Here is an 18,674-nt window from a genome sequence, read left to right on the forward strand (position 1 = left end):
CCAATTTATTTTAAGCTGATTAGCTATTATAATAATTTATGAGGATTTTTTCCATTCTATTTTTAAAAATGTGTTCCCCCATACTAGTTAGCTATTAGCTACAAGGTATTATAATAAATGTATGAGGGTTTTTCATTTTAGCTTAAAGAAGTTAAAGAAGATTCTTTTCTCATAGGCCCATATTCTCTAAATTATGCCTTTGTTTTAGGTGCCCAAGCTCAGTGAAAAACAGATTTTCAAGGTGCCTAAAAAATTGGCACCGGAATTGTGCCAACATAGGTGTGGTTAATGCCAGAAGTAGCATTAGGTACCCTCAAGCACCTACGGAGGCGTGATTTACATCGAAGGTAGGCGCTGGAAATGTAGGCCTGGAAAGCCCTAACCTACATTTCTGTATTTCTCAAAAAAAGTCACTACATGTAAAGAATAATAGGCATGGAGTTCGAACTATAAGAAGAAACAAGTACTGAGCGGCAAGTTTAAACCGTGTCTAATATTTAGTGAGTCTTCACCTCCAGTTCTAAACTGTATTTGTTTGTCGGTTCCCTGATGCAGTACCGAAACGTGGCACGTCGGAATCAGTCATTTATTCAAAGCTAAGTTTTAATACTTTTTGCTTCATTAATCTATTTGAAAGAAGTCCTAGCATAGCTGTAGTGGCTAGCAATGCAATAATTCACAAGTATGCTACCTGGAGTAACTTTGTATTGAACACTGCAATGATTGGGTGGTGAGGCGGAGAGATCAGCCTTCATGTCTCTGAGCAGAGTTCCATTTGGATATGCAAACAAATTTATTAATATTGAGTTGAAATCCATGCCTATTATTCTTTACATGTAGTGACTTTTTTGAGAAATACAGATACCTCTTTAGTCACTCAACAATAATAATATAGTAGTTGAGTTCATTACCCCTCTAGTGATTTTTTGACTAACCTACATTTCTGGCACTTTTGCCAGAGGTGCGATTTTCTAACCAGTGCCACTGCATGATTGGCACTGGAAATAGGGTTGCTTTTAAGGCTATTTGTATGTGTTTGTGGTGTATGTTTTTGTATATTTTGTTACCTCTGACTGTTTGCCTTGTGTGATCCATGCCAGGGCCACTTATAGTGCTTCTCATAATACTATTCTGCCGTTTCCAGGTGTACTTGCCATCACCAGAGTTGAAACCACAAGTGCCAACCTCAAATGAGCAGCGTTTCTGAGGTGCACATGCATCTGATCTGAGGGTGATGTCATCCAGAGCGATGTCTCCAAAGTCACCATCATACAGGGCCTCAAAGATGAGCTGAAAGATTGAACAGAAAGTTTAGGAGGCTGTAAATGTCACCCAACTAGAATTATAAATGCCAGCCCAGAATGGGTGACTGTGGGAGACTTTCCACAGGACTGAGAACTGCTTCTGCTACAAATCATTCCTTGCTTACCTAGGGCTTCACACAAGTTACAGGACAGGGAGAGGCATTCAGTAAACTTTATGGAGCTAATTTTATAAGTAGCTTGAGCATGTAGAATGTTTTACACAGACATGTAGATACATATACAGTTGCTCAGGAATATACACACATAAGAGCAGAAGTGTAGCCTAATAATTAGAGCAGCTACTTGTGGCCTTGGCCAAGTCACTTGACACTCTATTACCTTAGGTCCAATCCTGGGCATGTTCTGATAGCAATGCCAGTCCAGATTATACCTCCTTAAAATTGGACAGCAGCAAGATAAATCATTCCTTTATCTTGAGTAGAAAACCACAAAGAGAAGTTTTGTGGTCTCCAAGAGTCAGTTCAACTTGTATATATCTGGATACATGTAGAAAACATAGCACCTAGTTTTATCCATATGGAGGTAATTTTATTAACATTTTCAAGAATAAAAGGCTTTAAAAAAATTAGGTGAAGTCTAATAGTACACACAGTACATGTAAGGTGTGTATTTGTAGAGTAGGCGTAACTTAGAGGTAGAGTTTGGCAGATCATAAGTTCAATCATGAATTACTCATGTACTTCCTATACTGTACTAATATTTAATCCTGCTTACAAGAAACCATATCTGCAAGAAATCCTTCTGGATTCAATACACAAGATATCAATCCATAGCTGTGAACCGGGGCTTGAAGAAATCCATATACTTTTTTCTCCATGTGCTCCTCCTACCTCTGAGAGAGAGACAGAGCCCCCTGCAATTTCAATTTCTGTAAGTGAACCGTGCAGAAATTTTTCTGATCTGCTCTGCTTTTCTTCTTTTTTTTAAGTTTGTTTTTCAGTGGCTTTGGTGCCGTGAGACCCCTTTGCAGTGGTTCTGTGCCAGAGGAAAGGATGCAGTTTCCACGGAGCCAGACTGCAGCTTCACAGGACAAGCTTCATGTGGACCTGTGGGGCCAGTCTACTGTGTGCCACCCTTTTCAAGCTTGGGGGTCTGTCCTCCTGGAAGCTAGCTTGTCTTCTGACCTTGTAAGAAGCTTAAGCGCAGGATGTTTTCGTCCTGAGTAACAGCCCTTGGGGAATCAGGGGCTGCATTCTCCCACCCCCAGGTCATGGGGAGATATTCTGAAGGGGCGGATATTTTGGTCGGGGTCCGTCCTGCTGGTAGCCCGAAGATCTTGAGAATTGACCCTTCTGGAGCATTTCTGAGGCAGAAAATCCTTTTCCTCCATTTAGCTGCAGTGCACAGAGCTGGCAGGCAAGGCATTTCAGACACGGTGAGTACATCTCCATTATTTCCTATGGGAGAATCAGAGATGGTCTGAAAAAGTGCTTTTCAGAGTTTCTGGTCTCCTACCTCCCCAAACCCCAAACCGCTATTTTATATTTTCCTAAAGTGTTTATATTTACTGTTTTTGGCAGCGGCCATCTTGGATTTTTATCGATTTATTATTTTTCAAAGCTTAAATTCTGCCTCAAAACCCCTCAATTTTGTTTAAAATTGGTTGGGGTGGACTCCTCAGCCCCTATTGTGTTGAATACATGTAAGGATTGTGCCAGTTTATCTGTAGACGATCGTCCATTTACCGTGTGCTGCGGCATGTAGGGGGAGTGGGCAGGAACTTTGGGCCTTGCCTCCTTCAGATCCTCTAGGGCTGGGGAGCCAGCATGGGTCCAAGCAAGTTGCAAAGTTCTTGATTTGAAATTGAAAGGCCATTTTGTTTGTTTGAAAGCTGGCAGAACACAGTAGCCTTTGGAAGTTTTTGTTACCAACTAGTTGGGATTAGTTGGGCAGGGGATCTGAAATACCCAGATCTAATAAGGGTGGAAGAATCCCATGCCCAGGGTAGAAATCCTAGTTTCACTCTGGGAATTGCTACAGAGGCAAAATATTGGAAACTGCCAAATTGTTGTAAACCTTAAACAGAATAGGATCAGTGAGCCAACAGTCTTGTTGATCATCAAGAAGTGGGTTTTTTTTTCTTTGTGGTTTTGATTTTTGCAAGTTGACAAGTTAGAGGAGTGTTGTGGATTACCTCCTTAAGAAGAATTGCATTGAGAGAGAAAGTGGTAAATAAAGAAATTCACATTGAAGCAATTTTTGCATTGACATTTATTTCATTTTGCATACCCCACTACCTCGCCTTACCGCTTGGCTGAGGTTTGGATGACCCAGGTCAGGACATCGACCTGATCCAGATTGAGCCTTACCCGGTCAAAGCTGCCGGCGGCCTTCTCTGCACCATTCCTTTGCTGTGGTTGATTCATAGATGGGTGGACCGTGGCAAAAGAAAAGTACAGATGAGGCCACTGACAGTGCTGGAGAATTGAAGAACAGTAGCTTAGATATGCCTATCCTCAACTACCCGCTCCCCCCTGCCCCAGACCTGACATCGCACTTACAGTCCCGATGTTCTGGAAGCTAACGTTCTGTACTGGGCTGAAGGTCCTTGAGCGTCTGCGCATGTTCAAGGCTTGCTGGACTCCCTTTAAGAATCCCGGAGAGGGCGGGAGCCAGCAGGCCTTGAGCATGCGCAGACGCTCAAGGCCCTTCAGCCCAGCACAGAGTGCTGGTGTGGGCTTCCAGAGCATCAAGACTTTAAGTGCGCTGTCGGTCTGGGGCAGGAGGGAGTACTTAGTGGAGAATAAGACCTGTCATCGGGGGGGAGGGAAGAGATAGCAATGTCAGTCATTGGTGGGAGAGGGAGGGAAGGGATAGCAATCTCAGTCATGTGGGAGGGAGATAGCAATATCAGTCATCTGGAGGGGAGGGGGATAACAGTGCTGGTCATCGGAGAGAGGGTGAGATAGCAGTGACAGTCATCGGAAGGGGTGGAAAATAGCAGCGTTGGTCATAGGGTGGGGATGGGAGGAAAAAAGCACCATTATTGAAAGGAGGCACAAATATAAACAGAGACCCCCATTTTTAGGCCACTGATAAAAAATGAACTATTTTACCTCTCAAAACTTCTGATCCCATACTTACCATTTTGAACATTAAGGGCTAGATGCACTAAAGATTCTGACCTGATCGCTGTTGGCCAATTCTCTGGCTGATTCTCCAGCAGTGATCGATGCACTATCAAGTTTGAATGCAGATGATTTACATGGAGGTGCAAATTATTTGTATGCAAACGTGACTGATCAATCGCTCAGTGACAGGGGAAGCAGCCTCCTGTCACTGCTCTTAGGACACTGAGACCCACCCATGGCAGTGAAAATGGCAGGAGGGATACCTACTCCTTCCTGCCAATGCAATCCCCCTCCCCACAGTGGTGATGCAGCAGAAGGGATGCCCACTCCCTCCTGCCAATGCGACTCCCCACCTTGTGGCAGCAATACGGCAAGTGGGATGCCCACTCCCTCCTGCAACCGAAGGCCCACTCCTGCGCCAGGTGCCTCCCAAACATCCTTTACCCTCCCCCTTTCCCCCTAAAAAAAGACAGGAGGGATGCCCACTCCCTCCTGCTACCGTAGGTCCCCCCCAGAACCCCCCCTGTACCTTCTCAAAGACGTTGGAGCATGCTTGTAGGCTCACCACTCCAGAATGGAGGGGCTTTCCCTCCCTGGTGCATCATGTGATGCACAGGAAAGGGCCTAAGGCCCTGATAGGCTTAGACTTCTCCCCATTGTATGCCGGGATACAGAGGGAGGAGCCTAAGCCCCTGATTGGCTCAGATATCTAAAGCCCATCCAAGGGGTGGGGCCTTAGGTGTCTTAGCCAATCAGGGCCTTAGGCTCCTTCCTCTGTATCCCGGCATACAAGGGGGAGGAGTCTAAGTCTATCAGGCCCTGATTGGCTTAGATTCCTTCCCCTTGTATCTCGGGATACAGGAGGAGCCCACAGACCCTCCCAAGGGGCAGGGCCTTAGGCATCTGAACCAATCAGGGACTTAAGCCCTTCTCCGTGCATCATATGATGCACCAGGGAGGGAAAGCCCTACCATTCTGGAGTGGCGAGCCTTCGAGCAAGACAGACTGAGCTTCCATCCTGCTCCGTCTCTGAGAAGGTATGGGGGGGGGGTTGGGGGACAGCGAGGGATCGCCAGTGGGAGGGATTGGGCATCCCTCCTGCCTTTTTTGGGGAGAGGAAAGGGTGAGGATAGAGAATATTTGGGGAGGCAGCAGGCGTAGGAGTAGGCCTTCGGTGGCAGGAGGGCGTGGGCATCCCTCCTGTCATATCGCTGCCATGGGGGAGAGTCACATTGCCAGGAGGAAGTGGGCATCCCTCCTGCCAATTTTCTTTCTGGGGGGGTTCAGTATGGCAGAAGGAAGTGGGCATTCCTCCTTCTGCTTTCACTACAGGCGGGGGCATTTTGCAGTGCTGATTCATCGGGAAAGGAGGGCCATCACTGGCGGGTGTGTGCGCTTTTTTCTTTTTTGCGTGTAACACACGCAAAATATCAGTGCCATTGAAAAAAGTGAAAAAAAACCCCAGGCTGACCTGTTGGTAAGTTCAATATATTTATTGTTTATATAATCATACAATATAAAAAGAGTATATGAAAGAGTTGTACAAAGTGATAACGAGCAAAAAACAGTCAAAACCATCCAGACGACAGTCTAAACCAATATCAATAAGTTACTGAGTTCTAATGAAAAGATATGTAATAATTCCACAGTATTGTAAATGTAAATCAATCAATCAAGCACAAGACATCAGTTCACAATAGATGGTTAGTGGTTTCCATATCTCATCATGAACATTAACACTTCCATGTTTTTCAGCAAAACATCTCTCATAGCGCATGATCAAACAAACATTATGCCACCATAAAGTGTGAGATAGATTATCAGCATTTTCCCAGTTGGTTAAAATAAGTTTTAAGGCTATCAGTATAAAACATTTCAGTAATTTGGCAGATTTTAGACCATATCGGCCATATATAACAATGGCCAGTGTTAATCTCTCCCTTATGCCAACAATCTCGGAGATGGTTTTCCAAATTTGTAACCAAAATGTTTGGATAGGTGGACAATTGAATATCATATGGTCTAAAGTACCTATATCCGATTTACAAGACCAGCAACAATTATTTTCTGAGTTAGGCAATTTGGCTAGTTTGTAAGGAGTCCAATAGGCCCGGTGGAGTAGGAAGAATTGCGGTCTGTGTGATTGTTGATGAATGAAGAGTAGAGAAAGATTCTAACCATACCTTTGCCCATAATTTGGGTTCTAATTGAACTCCAGTATTATGAGCTTAGACATTACAAAGACCTAATTGAGAATTGAACTTAAGAGTCAAAAGCATTTTGTACCATATTGCAGCATGTCTCTTACTTTTGAATGTCATTAGGTCGTATATTCTCAGTATTGAGGATTTAGTTTGAGTGAACCAATGTCATATCCTGCTCTGATTGTGTGGCACAGCTGTAACCATCTATACTGGTGCGTAGTTGGTAGGTTATATGTGTGACACAATGAATCAAAAGGGATCCAGGAACTGTCTTGGTACAGTTGACTAATAAGCCATATACCTGAGATTTTCCATGTTGACCAGTTTATAGATTTACCCTGTATTGTTATTTTGGGGTTGTTCCAGAGACAAACATGAGATGTATCATTCCATCATATCTTCAGTAATTTGTCAATATCTCTAAGCGCTTGTCTAGTAGAAGTATGGTTTTAGGGTGCGTAGTTTCCATAGTAAGTGGAAGCATTTTTTAATTAGGATGTTGGTATGGGCTTCTAGTGTCAATTGCTGATCTGGGGTGACTCCTAGGATTTTGATGGTAGGGTTAATTGGGAAGTTTCTACCATTTAGGTTGATAGTAGATTTGGTTGGGAAGGCCATAAATATCTTGGTCTTTTCCAGGTTTAGCTTTAGTTTGAAGTTTGTTGACAATTGTTCTACTTGGTTGATGATAGATGAGACAAAGTGTCTGGTTTCAGTTGGCAGTGTAGAGATAGGGGACTATGACTGTGATGTCATCAGCGTAGATGTATGATTGGAGGTCAGTTTGGATAGTTCCTGGCCTAGGGAGGACATGTATAAGTTGAATAGAGTGGGGGATAAAGGGGAGCCTTGGGGAATACCACAGGGGTTGGTCCAGTGAGTAGGTTTGCTCACTGATGACTTGGTAGGATCATTTTTTAGGAAGCCTTTAAACCAGTTGAGTACGTGGCCTGAGATACCTATGGCGTCTAGACAGCTGAGTAGGATTTCGTGGTCCACCAGGTCGAAGGCGCTGCTATGGTCGAATTGGAATATTAGTGCATGTTTCCCTGAGCTGAGTAGGTGAGCAATGTGATCTATGATGGAGGCTAGGGCTGTTTCAAAGCTGTGATGTGAGTGAAATCCTGATTGGTATTCGTGAAGTATTTAGAATTTATCTAGGTAGTTTGTAAGGCAGTATTGATCAGCACTTCCATCAGTTTGGTGATGAAGGGAATGTTGGCTACAGGTCTGTAGTTGGATGTTGTTGATATGGGTTCTTTGTGGTTCTTAACAATGGGTAAGACGAGGATGTGGCCAAGGTAGGTTGGGAATTTGCTGTTTGCCGTTTACCATTAGAAGAGCGATCCAGTCGAAGAGCATGGCCTTGAAAGGGGTGGGCGCTGCTCTCATGATGGTGGGTGGGCAATTGTCTAGGTGGCAGAAGGTTTAGGCATATTTATTATAGAGTTTGAGAAATAGGAACCAGTTAGGGGGCTCAAAGTGGTTCCAGTTCCTGTCTACTGGGATGGAATCAGGGTGGCTCCGGTTCATGTCTACCGGGATTCAATTAGAGTGTGTGGGTAAGGTTGTTGGGGAGGAACTGGATTGTGTATTTTGGAAGGAGGTCTTGAGATTGAGAATTAAAGACTGAAAGAATAAGTGCTAACAACTAGTGTGATTAATTAATCGGACATTTGCCTCTGAAAAAAACAAATCAAGATAGTTGACTGCCAGAAAACCTTGATGTGCCTTTTGTAGGCAGCTGATATTACTGGCACTATCTACTAGTGCTGCCCGATTCACGATTTGAATCGATTCACCAATTCATTTTGAGTGAATTGATTCGAATCGAATCGATTTACCCCACCCAAAAATCGGCCTCCGGATTCATTGACTGACCCTCCCCACTCACCCTCTAAAGCAGGAGCGGCAGAGATGTCAGAGAAGAGGTGGGACCGCGGCAGAGAGTAGATGCTCCGAAGCCATTCAGCAGCTTGCACAGATCACTAGCGCCAGCGATCTTATTGCAGGCTGCTGAAGTTAGGGAGATTGATTCTGGAGGCCAGGGGGAACAGCAGGCCTTCCGGAGGGGAGGTGTAGTCTTTCGGAGGGGGATGCAGCCTTCTGGGGGAGGGGGGTACAGGCCTTCAGAGGAGATAGGCAGGCAGGCCTTCAAAGTGGGGGGGGATGCAGGCCTTCAAAGGGGGGGACAGGCAGGCAGGCCTTTGGGGGGATGCAGGCCTTCAAAGGCGGGGGACAGGCAGGCAGGCATGCAGGCCTTCGGGGGATGCAGGCCTTCAAACGGGAGGACAGGCAGGCAGGCCTTCGGGGGAGATGCAGGCCTTCAAAGGGGGGACAGGCCTTCAGGGGGGACAGGCAGGCCTTCGGGGGGATGCAAGCCTTTAAGGGGGGGACAGGCAGGCAGGCCTTTGGGGGGGATGCAGGCCTTCAGGGGGGACAGGCAGGCAGGTCTTTGGGGGGGATATAGGCCTTCGAGGGGGGACAGGCCTTCACGGGGAGGTGCAGGCCTTCAAGGGGGGGGCCAGACCAGGGGAGGGGGGCCCTGGTGTAGAAGTACAGGGAGGGAGGGAGGGAGGGAAGGGGGGGTTCAAAGAGATGTGCATATGCCGGACTTTTGGAGGGAAGAAATAATGGGTCTGAAAATAGAGGAGAGGAAGAGAGATATGGACAATGGGATTTAGGGAGGGAAGGAACAGAAAAGGAGAGAAGTTGGACACAAGGGATGGTGTGGAAGGGGGGATAGAGATAGTAGTTGAGAAAAGAAAGGGAGAGATGGTGGACTCTGGGGTGGTGGGGAAGGAGGGAGAGATGCTGGATGAAAGGGTAGTTAGGTAAAGGTGGATCTGTGGATGGAGACGAAAAAAAAGAAAGATGCCAGACCTCTGGAGAGGGAAGGGAAATGGAAGGGGAGGCCAGAGATGGCAGATGGATGGTTAGAACGGCGAAAGAAGAAAGAAGGAGACCCTGGCAAACAAGTTATCAGAAGACAACCAGAGCCTGGGACCAACAAGATTTGAATGACCAGACAACAAAAGGTAGAAAAACTAATTTTATTTTCCCTTTTGTGATTACAATGTGTCAGATTTGAAACGTGTATCCTGCCAGAGCTGGTGTTAGACCGCAAATGTGAGCTAGGATTTAAGAGAGAGAGGAAAAGTCTTTTTTGTTTGTTTATTTTGTTTACACCACAGCGCCAGTGTGGTTAGGAGAAGGCAAAGGGGGTGAAAAGGCTGTCCGCTTAATATTCGGACTAAAGAAAAGTGATCACATTAGTCCCTACTACAAACTGCTACACTGGTTGCCAATTGAGGCACAAATTTTATTCAAATTCTCTTGTTTTTGTTATAAACTGGTGTGGGGAATGACCCCCAATTACCTCTCACCTCATTTCGAACTATACACTCCCACAAGGACAACCAGAAATCGCAATCTCTTTGCCTACCCGAAGATCACAGATTGCAAATACAGAACCTTTCTGGACAGAACTTTTAAGTTTCAAGCTAGCAGACAGCAAACCTGGCTAGGCAACTTCATTGATAGAGCCAGGTTGACTTACGGCGCCTTTCGGAAAGAAATTAAGACTGCTCTGTTCAATAGATTTATTTCCTAGTCATAATACTCCCTCCTTCTAAAGCTATTACTCGTCATGTAAATACTACGCTCCCTCACTAATTGTATTCTGTACTCTCTGTCTGCTCAGTGTCTTCCTCACCATTTGTATTCTGTAATTCGCTGGCCATCCAGCCCCTTCACTGTAACATGTTAATACTATATTGTAGTTCGCTGATTGTTAAAATTGTAATTCATTGATATTTAAGATTGTAATTCGCTGATTGTACAGCTCTCTTCACTGTGAACCGCCTAGAAGTCGTAAGATTATGGCGGTATAGAAAAATAAAGTTATTATTATTATTATTACTATTAAAAGGGGTGAAGAGGCTATAAAATAAACCCACCAGGATGTTTGAAAAAACAAACAAACACCCAATTGGGCAGGAAAATCGAATCGAATCGAAAAACCAATTCAGTAGGCTGAATCGAATCGAATCAAAATTTTTTTTCCTGAATCGGGCAGCACTACTATCTACCTTACCTGGTATTTTTTCCCATCCTGAGGTTCAAGTGTATGGAATCCATGGTGCCACACATTGCCATGGGACCCTGTCTCAGTCCAAAGCAGGTTCTCATTCCCTCCATCATACCTTATTTTTAGAATCAGTGTGCCTGTGGAGGTATATATAAAAAAAAAAGGTTGTGGTCACAATAAGAATCACTAGTCACCGTGTTATACACAGAGCCAACACCCTATGGAGTTCCAGCACCACTGAAAAAAAAGATATGCAGTTTAGGGGGAATGAGCACATAACTGCTTCTTAATGGAAGAACTTACATATACATATATTACATTTCTGATTTATATTGATTGCTATAAATCCAGGATTCTTTAGGTTTATCACAGTTAGTCCTGTGCTGTAACTACCCCGGCCTCTCATGCAGCTCCCTTAAATGGCTATAGTTAATTCAGAATACTACTCTTATGCTACTATATGGTATTTCAGTCTCCTCTTAGCCAGTCAAAACTAGCACCCAATTGGCAACAAAATTAAATTTAAGATTGGGCACCAACACTGGCTGGGTTAATAATTTGGCAGGCTGGCTCACTTCCTATATCTTTCATGGGTTTTACACTCATTTCAAAGTAATTAATCTCTTATCCCTTCCTTTTCCATCTAGTGCAGTGGTCTCAAACTCAAACCCTTTGCAGGGCCACATTTTGGATTTGTAGGTACTTGGAGGGCCTCAGAAAAAAAATAGTTAATGTCTTATTAAAGAAATGACAATTTTGCATGAGGTAAAACTCTTTATAGTGTATAAATCTTTCCTTTTGGCTAAGTCTTAATAATAATAATATTGTCATTTATAGCTAAAGAGACATATGATCAAGAAACTGTTTTATTTTATTTTTATGATTATGATAAACATACCGAGGGCCTCAAAATAATACCTGGCGGGTCGCATGTGGCCCCCGGGCCATGAGTTTGAGACCACTGATCTAGTGTATTCTTCAAAGGTCACAGTATATTGTTTTCTTATCATACCTCTATTTCAGGGGTAGGGAACTCCGGTCCTCGAGAGCCATATTCCAGTCGGGTTTTCTTTTTTCTTTTTTTTTTTAATTCTTTATTCATTTTTTTAAATTCTTTATTCATTTGCATGTTACAACAAGTGTAGCAGTTAAACTCATATGAACTTAAAGATACACACTTGATTAACTCTCATATATGCATTAAGTATAACATTTCATTACAAATTAATATTCTGTAATATTTTAAATATTACGTAAGAAATCTAATATATAAATTATTCTTATTGAATAGAATAACCTCCCCTCCCTCCCTACTCAATAATACATAGAAGTATCATTACTATGAAACTATTCAAATAATCATGTATTATGAAATAACAACAAGTAAAGCCCACCCATTTCCCCCCTAATCAAATATCTTATCATGGGAAAAGTTAATCATTCATTACAAAAATCTGTTAATGGTCCCCAGATTTTCTGAAATTTACTAAAATAACCTTTTTGCGTTGCTATTGTGAGTTCTATTTTGTATATATGACATATAGAATTCCACCAGAAATTGTGATTTAACCTGTCATACCTCAAATTAATAGGATGTTAGAAAATCCAGTAGCTTTGACATATGATACTATTTTATTTGGAACAACTATGAGAGCAAGGAGTCAAATAACAACAAACTTTTATTTATTTTGACTGGAGTAGCAATACAGCAAATAACATACAATTGGAAAAAGTATGACAGGTTAAATCCAGTCGGGTTTTCAGGATTTTCCCAATGAATATGCATGAGATCTATTTGCATGCACTGTTTTCAATGCATATTCATTGGGGAAATCCTGAAAACCCGACTGGAATACAGCTCTCGAGGACCGGAGTTCCCTACCCCTTCTCTATTTAATGGAGTATACTTCCATCTTATCTTACAACGGAAACTTGTCCATCAGGCTGGAGAGAACTATGAGCAGAATCATCTGTGGTTTGGTTTCTTTAGGTTTTTCATCCAGTCCCTTTTTCTCCTTCTCTTGACTTAAGACTATTATATATTTTTTATTTGTCTTTTATACACTGCTTTGATGTACCAGGGAAATATTATTAAGCCAGGTTGAGATTGACTTCACCCTGTGCACTCTCAGTGATGTGGTATCAGTAGTAGTACACAACTGAGCTATATATACTCAACAAGGAGGTTCCAGTGCCAGATTTAACTCTGCATATTCAGCGAGGAGGTACTAGTGCCTTAGCTATGCACTCTCAGTGAGGGGGTATCAGTGGCAAACTAAGCTATGTGTAAAAACCCTAGCGGTGATGTAATTATATTACAATTTAATTACAATTAAATGTACAAAATGTTATAATCACGGTCAGATGTCAATAGGTTTCCCCTTCAATTCCCCTCCAACCCAGAGGTTAAACATAACCTACCCCCATAAAAAACTGAGGGTGAAAACAGATGTTGTTTAAACAAGAGAAAATAAATATAAATGATGAAACAAAGCTAATTTAACATTCACGTGTGATCAAATTTGCATTGATTGCACCATTATACTATAGATCAGGGGTGTCCAACCTTTTGGCTTCCCTGGGCTGCACTGGCCGAAAAAAATGTTTCTAGGGTCTCACAAACGCGCAAACACTGCAGCAAGACAGAAGAGGGAGCTGGCATGACGGTAAACACCCGGGGGCAGCAGAGGAAAACACTGCATCGCCCTTGACCGGGGCCGCACAAAATACTTCATGGGGCTGCATGCGGCCCTTGGGCTGCAGGTTGGACACCCCTGCTATAGATAGTGATAATATTCAAACCGCATTTGTTATACCTTTGTTCCAGGATTTTTAGAACCACAGGTTTATATTTGACTAGGTGACTCTTAAAACCAGAGTGTTTCTCAATTCCAAAGTTCAATAAAATACAAAAAGTGCTAATACGTGTGCACACAAAAATAAAGTACACTTCTCCCTCCAAATCCGCGGTTTCAGTATCCGTGGATTCGGTTATTTGCAATTTTTTGGGAAAAAAAATAAAGCTGCATTCTGGACCTTCCCCGTCTCTCTCTCGCCTTTCCCCCAGCATCCCGAACCTTGCTGGTATAGGCACTGATCTTATCCATTCTTGACTACTGCAACATCATCTACCTGGGCATCCCACAAAAAACAATAAAAAAACTGAGATTAATACAAAACACCGCCGTTCGACTAATCTTCGGACTAAGAAAAAACGACCACATCAGCCCCTACTATAAAAAGCTGCACTGGCTTCCAATTGAAGCGCAAATACTATTCAAATTTGCTTGCTTGCACCTGTTTTAAGCAAGTCTGGGGACTAGCACCTTCCTACCTACAAACTCACTTCATCCTACACAACCCCACACGAGCGACCAGAAACAAAAACATATTTGCATACCCAAAGATTACGGGCTGCAGATACAAATCATTCCTGGATAGAACCTTTATGTTCCAAGCGAACAGACAGCAAGTCTGGCTGAAAAACCACATAAACGAACCCAACCTGTCTTACAGTGCATTCCGCAAATCGATCAAAACCGCCCTATTCGAAAAAAAATTCACTGACTAAAATCGTCCCCTCCCGCACTAGGACTCCCCTCCCTTTAAACGCCTTTCTTTCTTTCTCTCAACATGCCCCTCATGTAATTAGATATTCGCTATCCATAGTACTCCAATTCAAATGGAAGTTCTAAAGAAATACTCAGTTACTCATTACCCATTGAACCCCAATCTGTAACTTTCCCCTCTTCACTATTGTATTATATTTAGACTCATTGTACGATACTGTATTTAGACTTATGTATGGTGTTGTCTTTAGACTTATTGTATTGTATTATATTTAGACTCATTGTATTATATTGTACTGTGTTGTATACACTCATTGTATTGTATTGTATTGTATTGTTTTGTCTTGTATTGTATGTTGACTTATTGTATTGTATTGTGACCTTGTTATTCGCTGAATGTCCAGCCTTCTTACAGTGTAAACCGCCTAGAAGTCACCTGACTATGGCGGTATAGAAAAATAAAGTTATTATTATTATTATTATTATGGTGGTCTAGTAGGTTTTCAGGACAGGAGCGATCTTCCTATGCTCCTGCCCCGTGCAGATCACTCATAGGAGCTCACGGCAGCCATTTCCTATGGGTGATCTGCACAAGGCAGGAGCGTAGGAAGATCGCTCCTGTCCCAAAAGCCCTCTGGACCACCAGGTAAGGTCCGAGATGTCGGGGAGAAGGAGGGAGGTGGGGTGGGTCAGAGCCAGCCGAAAAGTTATTTGTGGTTTTTCACACTTCGCGGTCCAGCTCTGCACCTAACCCCCATGGATATGGAGGGAGAAGTGTATTCAGAACAACTTGTTTCACCGGTTTTGCTGCTTTCTTGCGCTGGGTACCACTAGGTTGTTGTCCTGTCACCTGTCTAGAAACTTAGTTCTCCAAAAACGCAACACTCTTATATTAGAAATCAAAACCGTAATGTTCACTTTTTTTCAATTTCTAACATGCTTCAATAAATAACTTCATCATTCATTCATATTTTGAAGATTTCTCAAAGTCTCCTTACTGCTAATTAAGATAAGTGCTTACTGGCATAATACTAATCTTTATAAAATGCATGATTAAGTCAAGACAAAGTTCCTGCTAAACCAGAACGTATGCAGATGAGGCTGGACTCATTTAGAGCATTGGTCTTTGACCAAAGGGCCGCCGCGTGAGAGGGCTGCTGGACACGATGGACCACTAGTCTGACCCAGCAGCAGCAATTCTTATGTTCTTATGACCAATGAGGCTTGCTACAGAATATTCGAATTGTACATGAAATAGATAATTCGAGTGTAGCCCTGAGGTCAATTGAAGAATAGAAGACTATGAGAAATCTTCAAGATATGAATGAATGATGAAGTTATTTATTGAAGCATATTGGAAATTGAAAAAAATTGAACATTACAATTTTGATTTCTATTATAAGAGTGTTGCATTTTTGAAGAACTAAGTTATCAGCTTCACTCAAAGCTATTTATATCGTATATAGTTGGTTAAGCAATTAGTGACTTGTTTGGAAACAGCAGCTCCTTTTAAAGATCTGGATGTTTGGTAAATGAAAGGAAGCAAAACTCTAACCTCCCTGGATAATTGCAGGCTAAAGTCAGTGTCTTCTTAGGCTAAGGCCATATATTTCTACTAGAGGTCTGCACGGGAATGGGGATTGTGGGAAACCTGCGGGTCCTGTAGGAACATTGCAGAAATCTACCCCAACCCCCTGAGTCCATGGGAGAGCTGTGGGGATCTCCTCAAAGGCCATGGGGATCCCACGAGGATGGGCACAAATTCTATGGGGTTCCCACAGGAATGCTGGTCTACCTTTAACATTTCTTTGTGCCTCTCCTGTGCCTGCCAACTCACTGATCAGGGGGAGCTTGCATTCACCAATCAGGCATGTGCATGTGGTGAATGACGATTTGGTGAGTTTGACCTCTAGCCCTGCCCACTCACACAGCAGGCATCCTATTAAGCTGTAGCTGGCTTCCTCTCGTTCTCTTTTCTTTTCTTTTTTTTTACTTTATACAATTTTTATTGTTATTAAATAAATAAACAAATACAATTATTAATTACAATATGATATAATATAATACAATACAATACAATTCCCCGTTTTCTCAGTGACTTTTCTTTTGTTTGTGTGCTAAGAAGCTGTGAATTTAAGCCTGTGAGGTTACCCTGATAAAAGCCTCTGCAGTATAAGGGCTAGATTCACAAAGCCAAACTGATCGTTTGCAACCCCTTTGTGACCCTGACCCGATTCACTAACCTCTCCTCCGATCCGACTACTTATAGAGAGGAGCTGATTAGCCCTGCCCCCAGCTGGGCTGACTGCAGGAGCTAATCCACTTTTGGGGTTTGCTACCACCTGCCCAGTGCCTGATGGAACTTGTAGTTCTTTGCCCTTAGCAGTTCCTAAACTAGAGCTAGGTAAGAACTGTATAATTGATAATGGGTGTGTCTAAATATGATCATATTTCACTGTCTGGCTGGTGATACCAAGATTACAGAATTAGGAGATGGCTGAATAGGAACGTCTTACAGTGGCCAATATAACTCACAGGAGTCCTTGTTTTTAGCACAAAAATCTGAGATCAAAACTATGCAGTAAGCTGTAGCTGTATAATGTGATTTACACAGCACAGCCATGCAAATGTAGTATGTCATTGATATTAAAATGAGAACTCTGAGCGATTCTCTGTAATTGCTGAGTGTTTCCCTAACCTTGATGTGCCACATTTGTGGCCAAAATTTGCTAACAGTGCTGATCAGTGCCTGATTGGCTCAGGCACTGACAGGAAAGTAAGGTTTGACAGCTCAGAACCTCTCCCCATCCCACACACACATAATAAAAAAAGAAAACTCCAAATTGAAGATCAGCAGGAGAGATGCCCACTTTCTCCCACCATGCTCGCACAACCTTGGGACACCCAACCCTGGCAGCGGGAGAGATACCCACTCTCTCCCGCTGCACTCACACAACCTCGGGACACACACCTTGGCAGCGGGAGAGATACCCACTCTCTCCCGCTGCGCTCACACAATCCCCCGACTCTACTCCCTTCCCGCAGCGGGAGGGATGCCCACTCCCTCCTGCTGTTGCCCAACCCCCTTGACAACTCCCTCAATGCCCCTAACCACCCTCCCATCCCTCCCTAACTTATTCAGAAAGTTTGGCTGGAGGAACACCTATTCTGCTCTGGCTAGCAGGCCTTCCTCTTACAAAATGGCGGGCCTTCCTCTTCCCGGTGCATCCTGGGATGCTTCATTAAAGGGCCCAAGGCTCTGATTGGCCCAGATGAGGGATTTCAAGCAACCTGGGCCAATCAAAGCCTTAGGTACCGGAAAGGGGAAGGCCTACCATTTTGCAAGAGACAGGCCTGCTAGCCTGAGTGGGGTAGGTGTCCCTCTGGCCGAACTTCCTGAATAAGGTAGGGAGGGGTGGGAGAGTTGTCAGGGGCATGAGGGGGGAGTTGTCAGGGGGGAGGGGTGGGCAACAGTGGGAGGAAGTAGGCATCCCTCTTGCTGCGGGAGATGGGGTGGGATAGAGTGGGGGGATTGTGTGAGCACAGCGGGAAAGAGTAGGTATCTCTACCGCTGCCAGGGTGGGTGTCTAGAAGTTGTGCAAGTGCGACGGGAGAGAGTGGGCATCTCTCCTGCCTTGCTCTTTGATTTGATTTTTTTTTTTAATATGTGTATTGTGCGCATGTGCTGATCGCTACCTCTAGCGACTCATCTCAAGTAAATTTAGTGAGCCCGTGTGAATATCCGCGAACCTCATTTGAAATCGTTACATTAGCAACCTCGGTAGCAGCCCATTGGAATTTATCATGAAGTTTTGAGAATCTTCCCCCCCTAATCAGCAAACACTTTCACACCAGTGACTAAACAAGTAGTGTGATAAAGCTATTTCTTTCATAGCTTCTGAAAACTGTCATTCAAGCAAAACACAGTTAAAAAGATCAGAACTGTCGTGCCCACATGAGATTCAACCCCAGTAACCATTTCAATAGCCCATGGCAGTGATGGTACTTACCAATGTGAGGTCCATACATGTGATACCAGAATGAGAGGCACTGCATTTTTACTTCTGATGATATTAGATAAGTGATGAGTCGTGCTGTCCAGCCACGTTTTACTTGTGCATCAACATACAAGAAGTAACCTTTAAAAATGCAGAGAGATGTAGAAACACTGGGTTCATGAGGGAACATGGAAGAGTTCACACATAAATCACCAATGAAGATTTTACTTGGCTACTAAGCTTCAAATGTTTTTATTTATTTATTTGGTTTTATATCTTGTCCTCCCAGGAGAGCTCAGAATGGGTTACAAGTTTACATACATAACAAAGCATAGTAAAATATAACATGACAGACATGGCACAGTGTGGCACAGCATGATGAGCATTACATGACAAAACATAGGCACTCAAAGTACA

General features: G+C 43.3%; 1 protein-coding gene across 3 annotated transcripts in view; it reads right to left on the reverse strand.

Moving 5' to 3' along the window:
• Positions 1-18,674, reverse strand: part of MAMDC4 (MAM domain containing 4) — a 343,940-nt gene that overhangs the window by 118,329 nt on the left and 206,937 nt on the right. For all 3 annotated transcript variants that reach the window (XM_033959811.1, XM_033959812.1, XM_033959813.1), the window contains 3 exons: positions 18,270-18,398; positions 10,697-10,827; positions 1,068-1,290 (listed from right to left, as the gene is read on the reverse strand). In XM_033959811.1, the coding sequence (XP_033815702.1) occupies positions 1,068-1,290; positions 10,697-10,827; positions 18,270-18,398 (483 nt within the window). The remainder of the gene's footprint in view (positions 1-1,067; positions 1,291-10,696; positions 10,828-18,269; positions 18,399-18,674) is intronic.

This window comes from Geotrypetes seraphini, chromosome 10, assembly GCF_902459505.1.
Source record: "Geotrypetes seraphini chromosome 10, aGeoSer1.1, whole genome shotgun sequence".
NCBI lineage: Eukaryota > Metazoa > Chordata > Amphibia > Gymnophiona > Dermophiidae > Geotrypetes > Geotrypetes seraphini.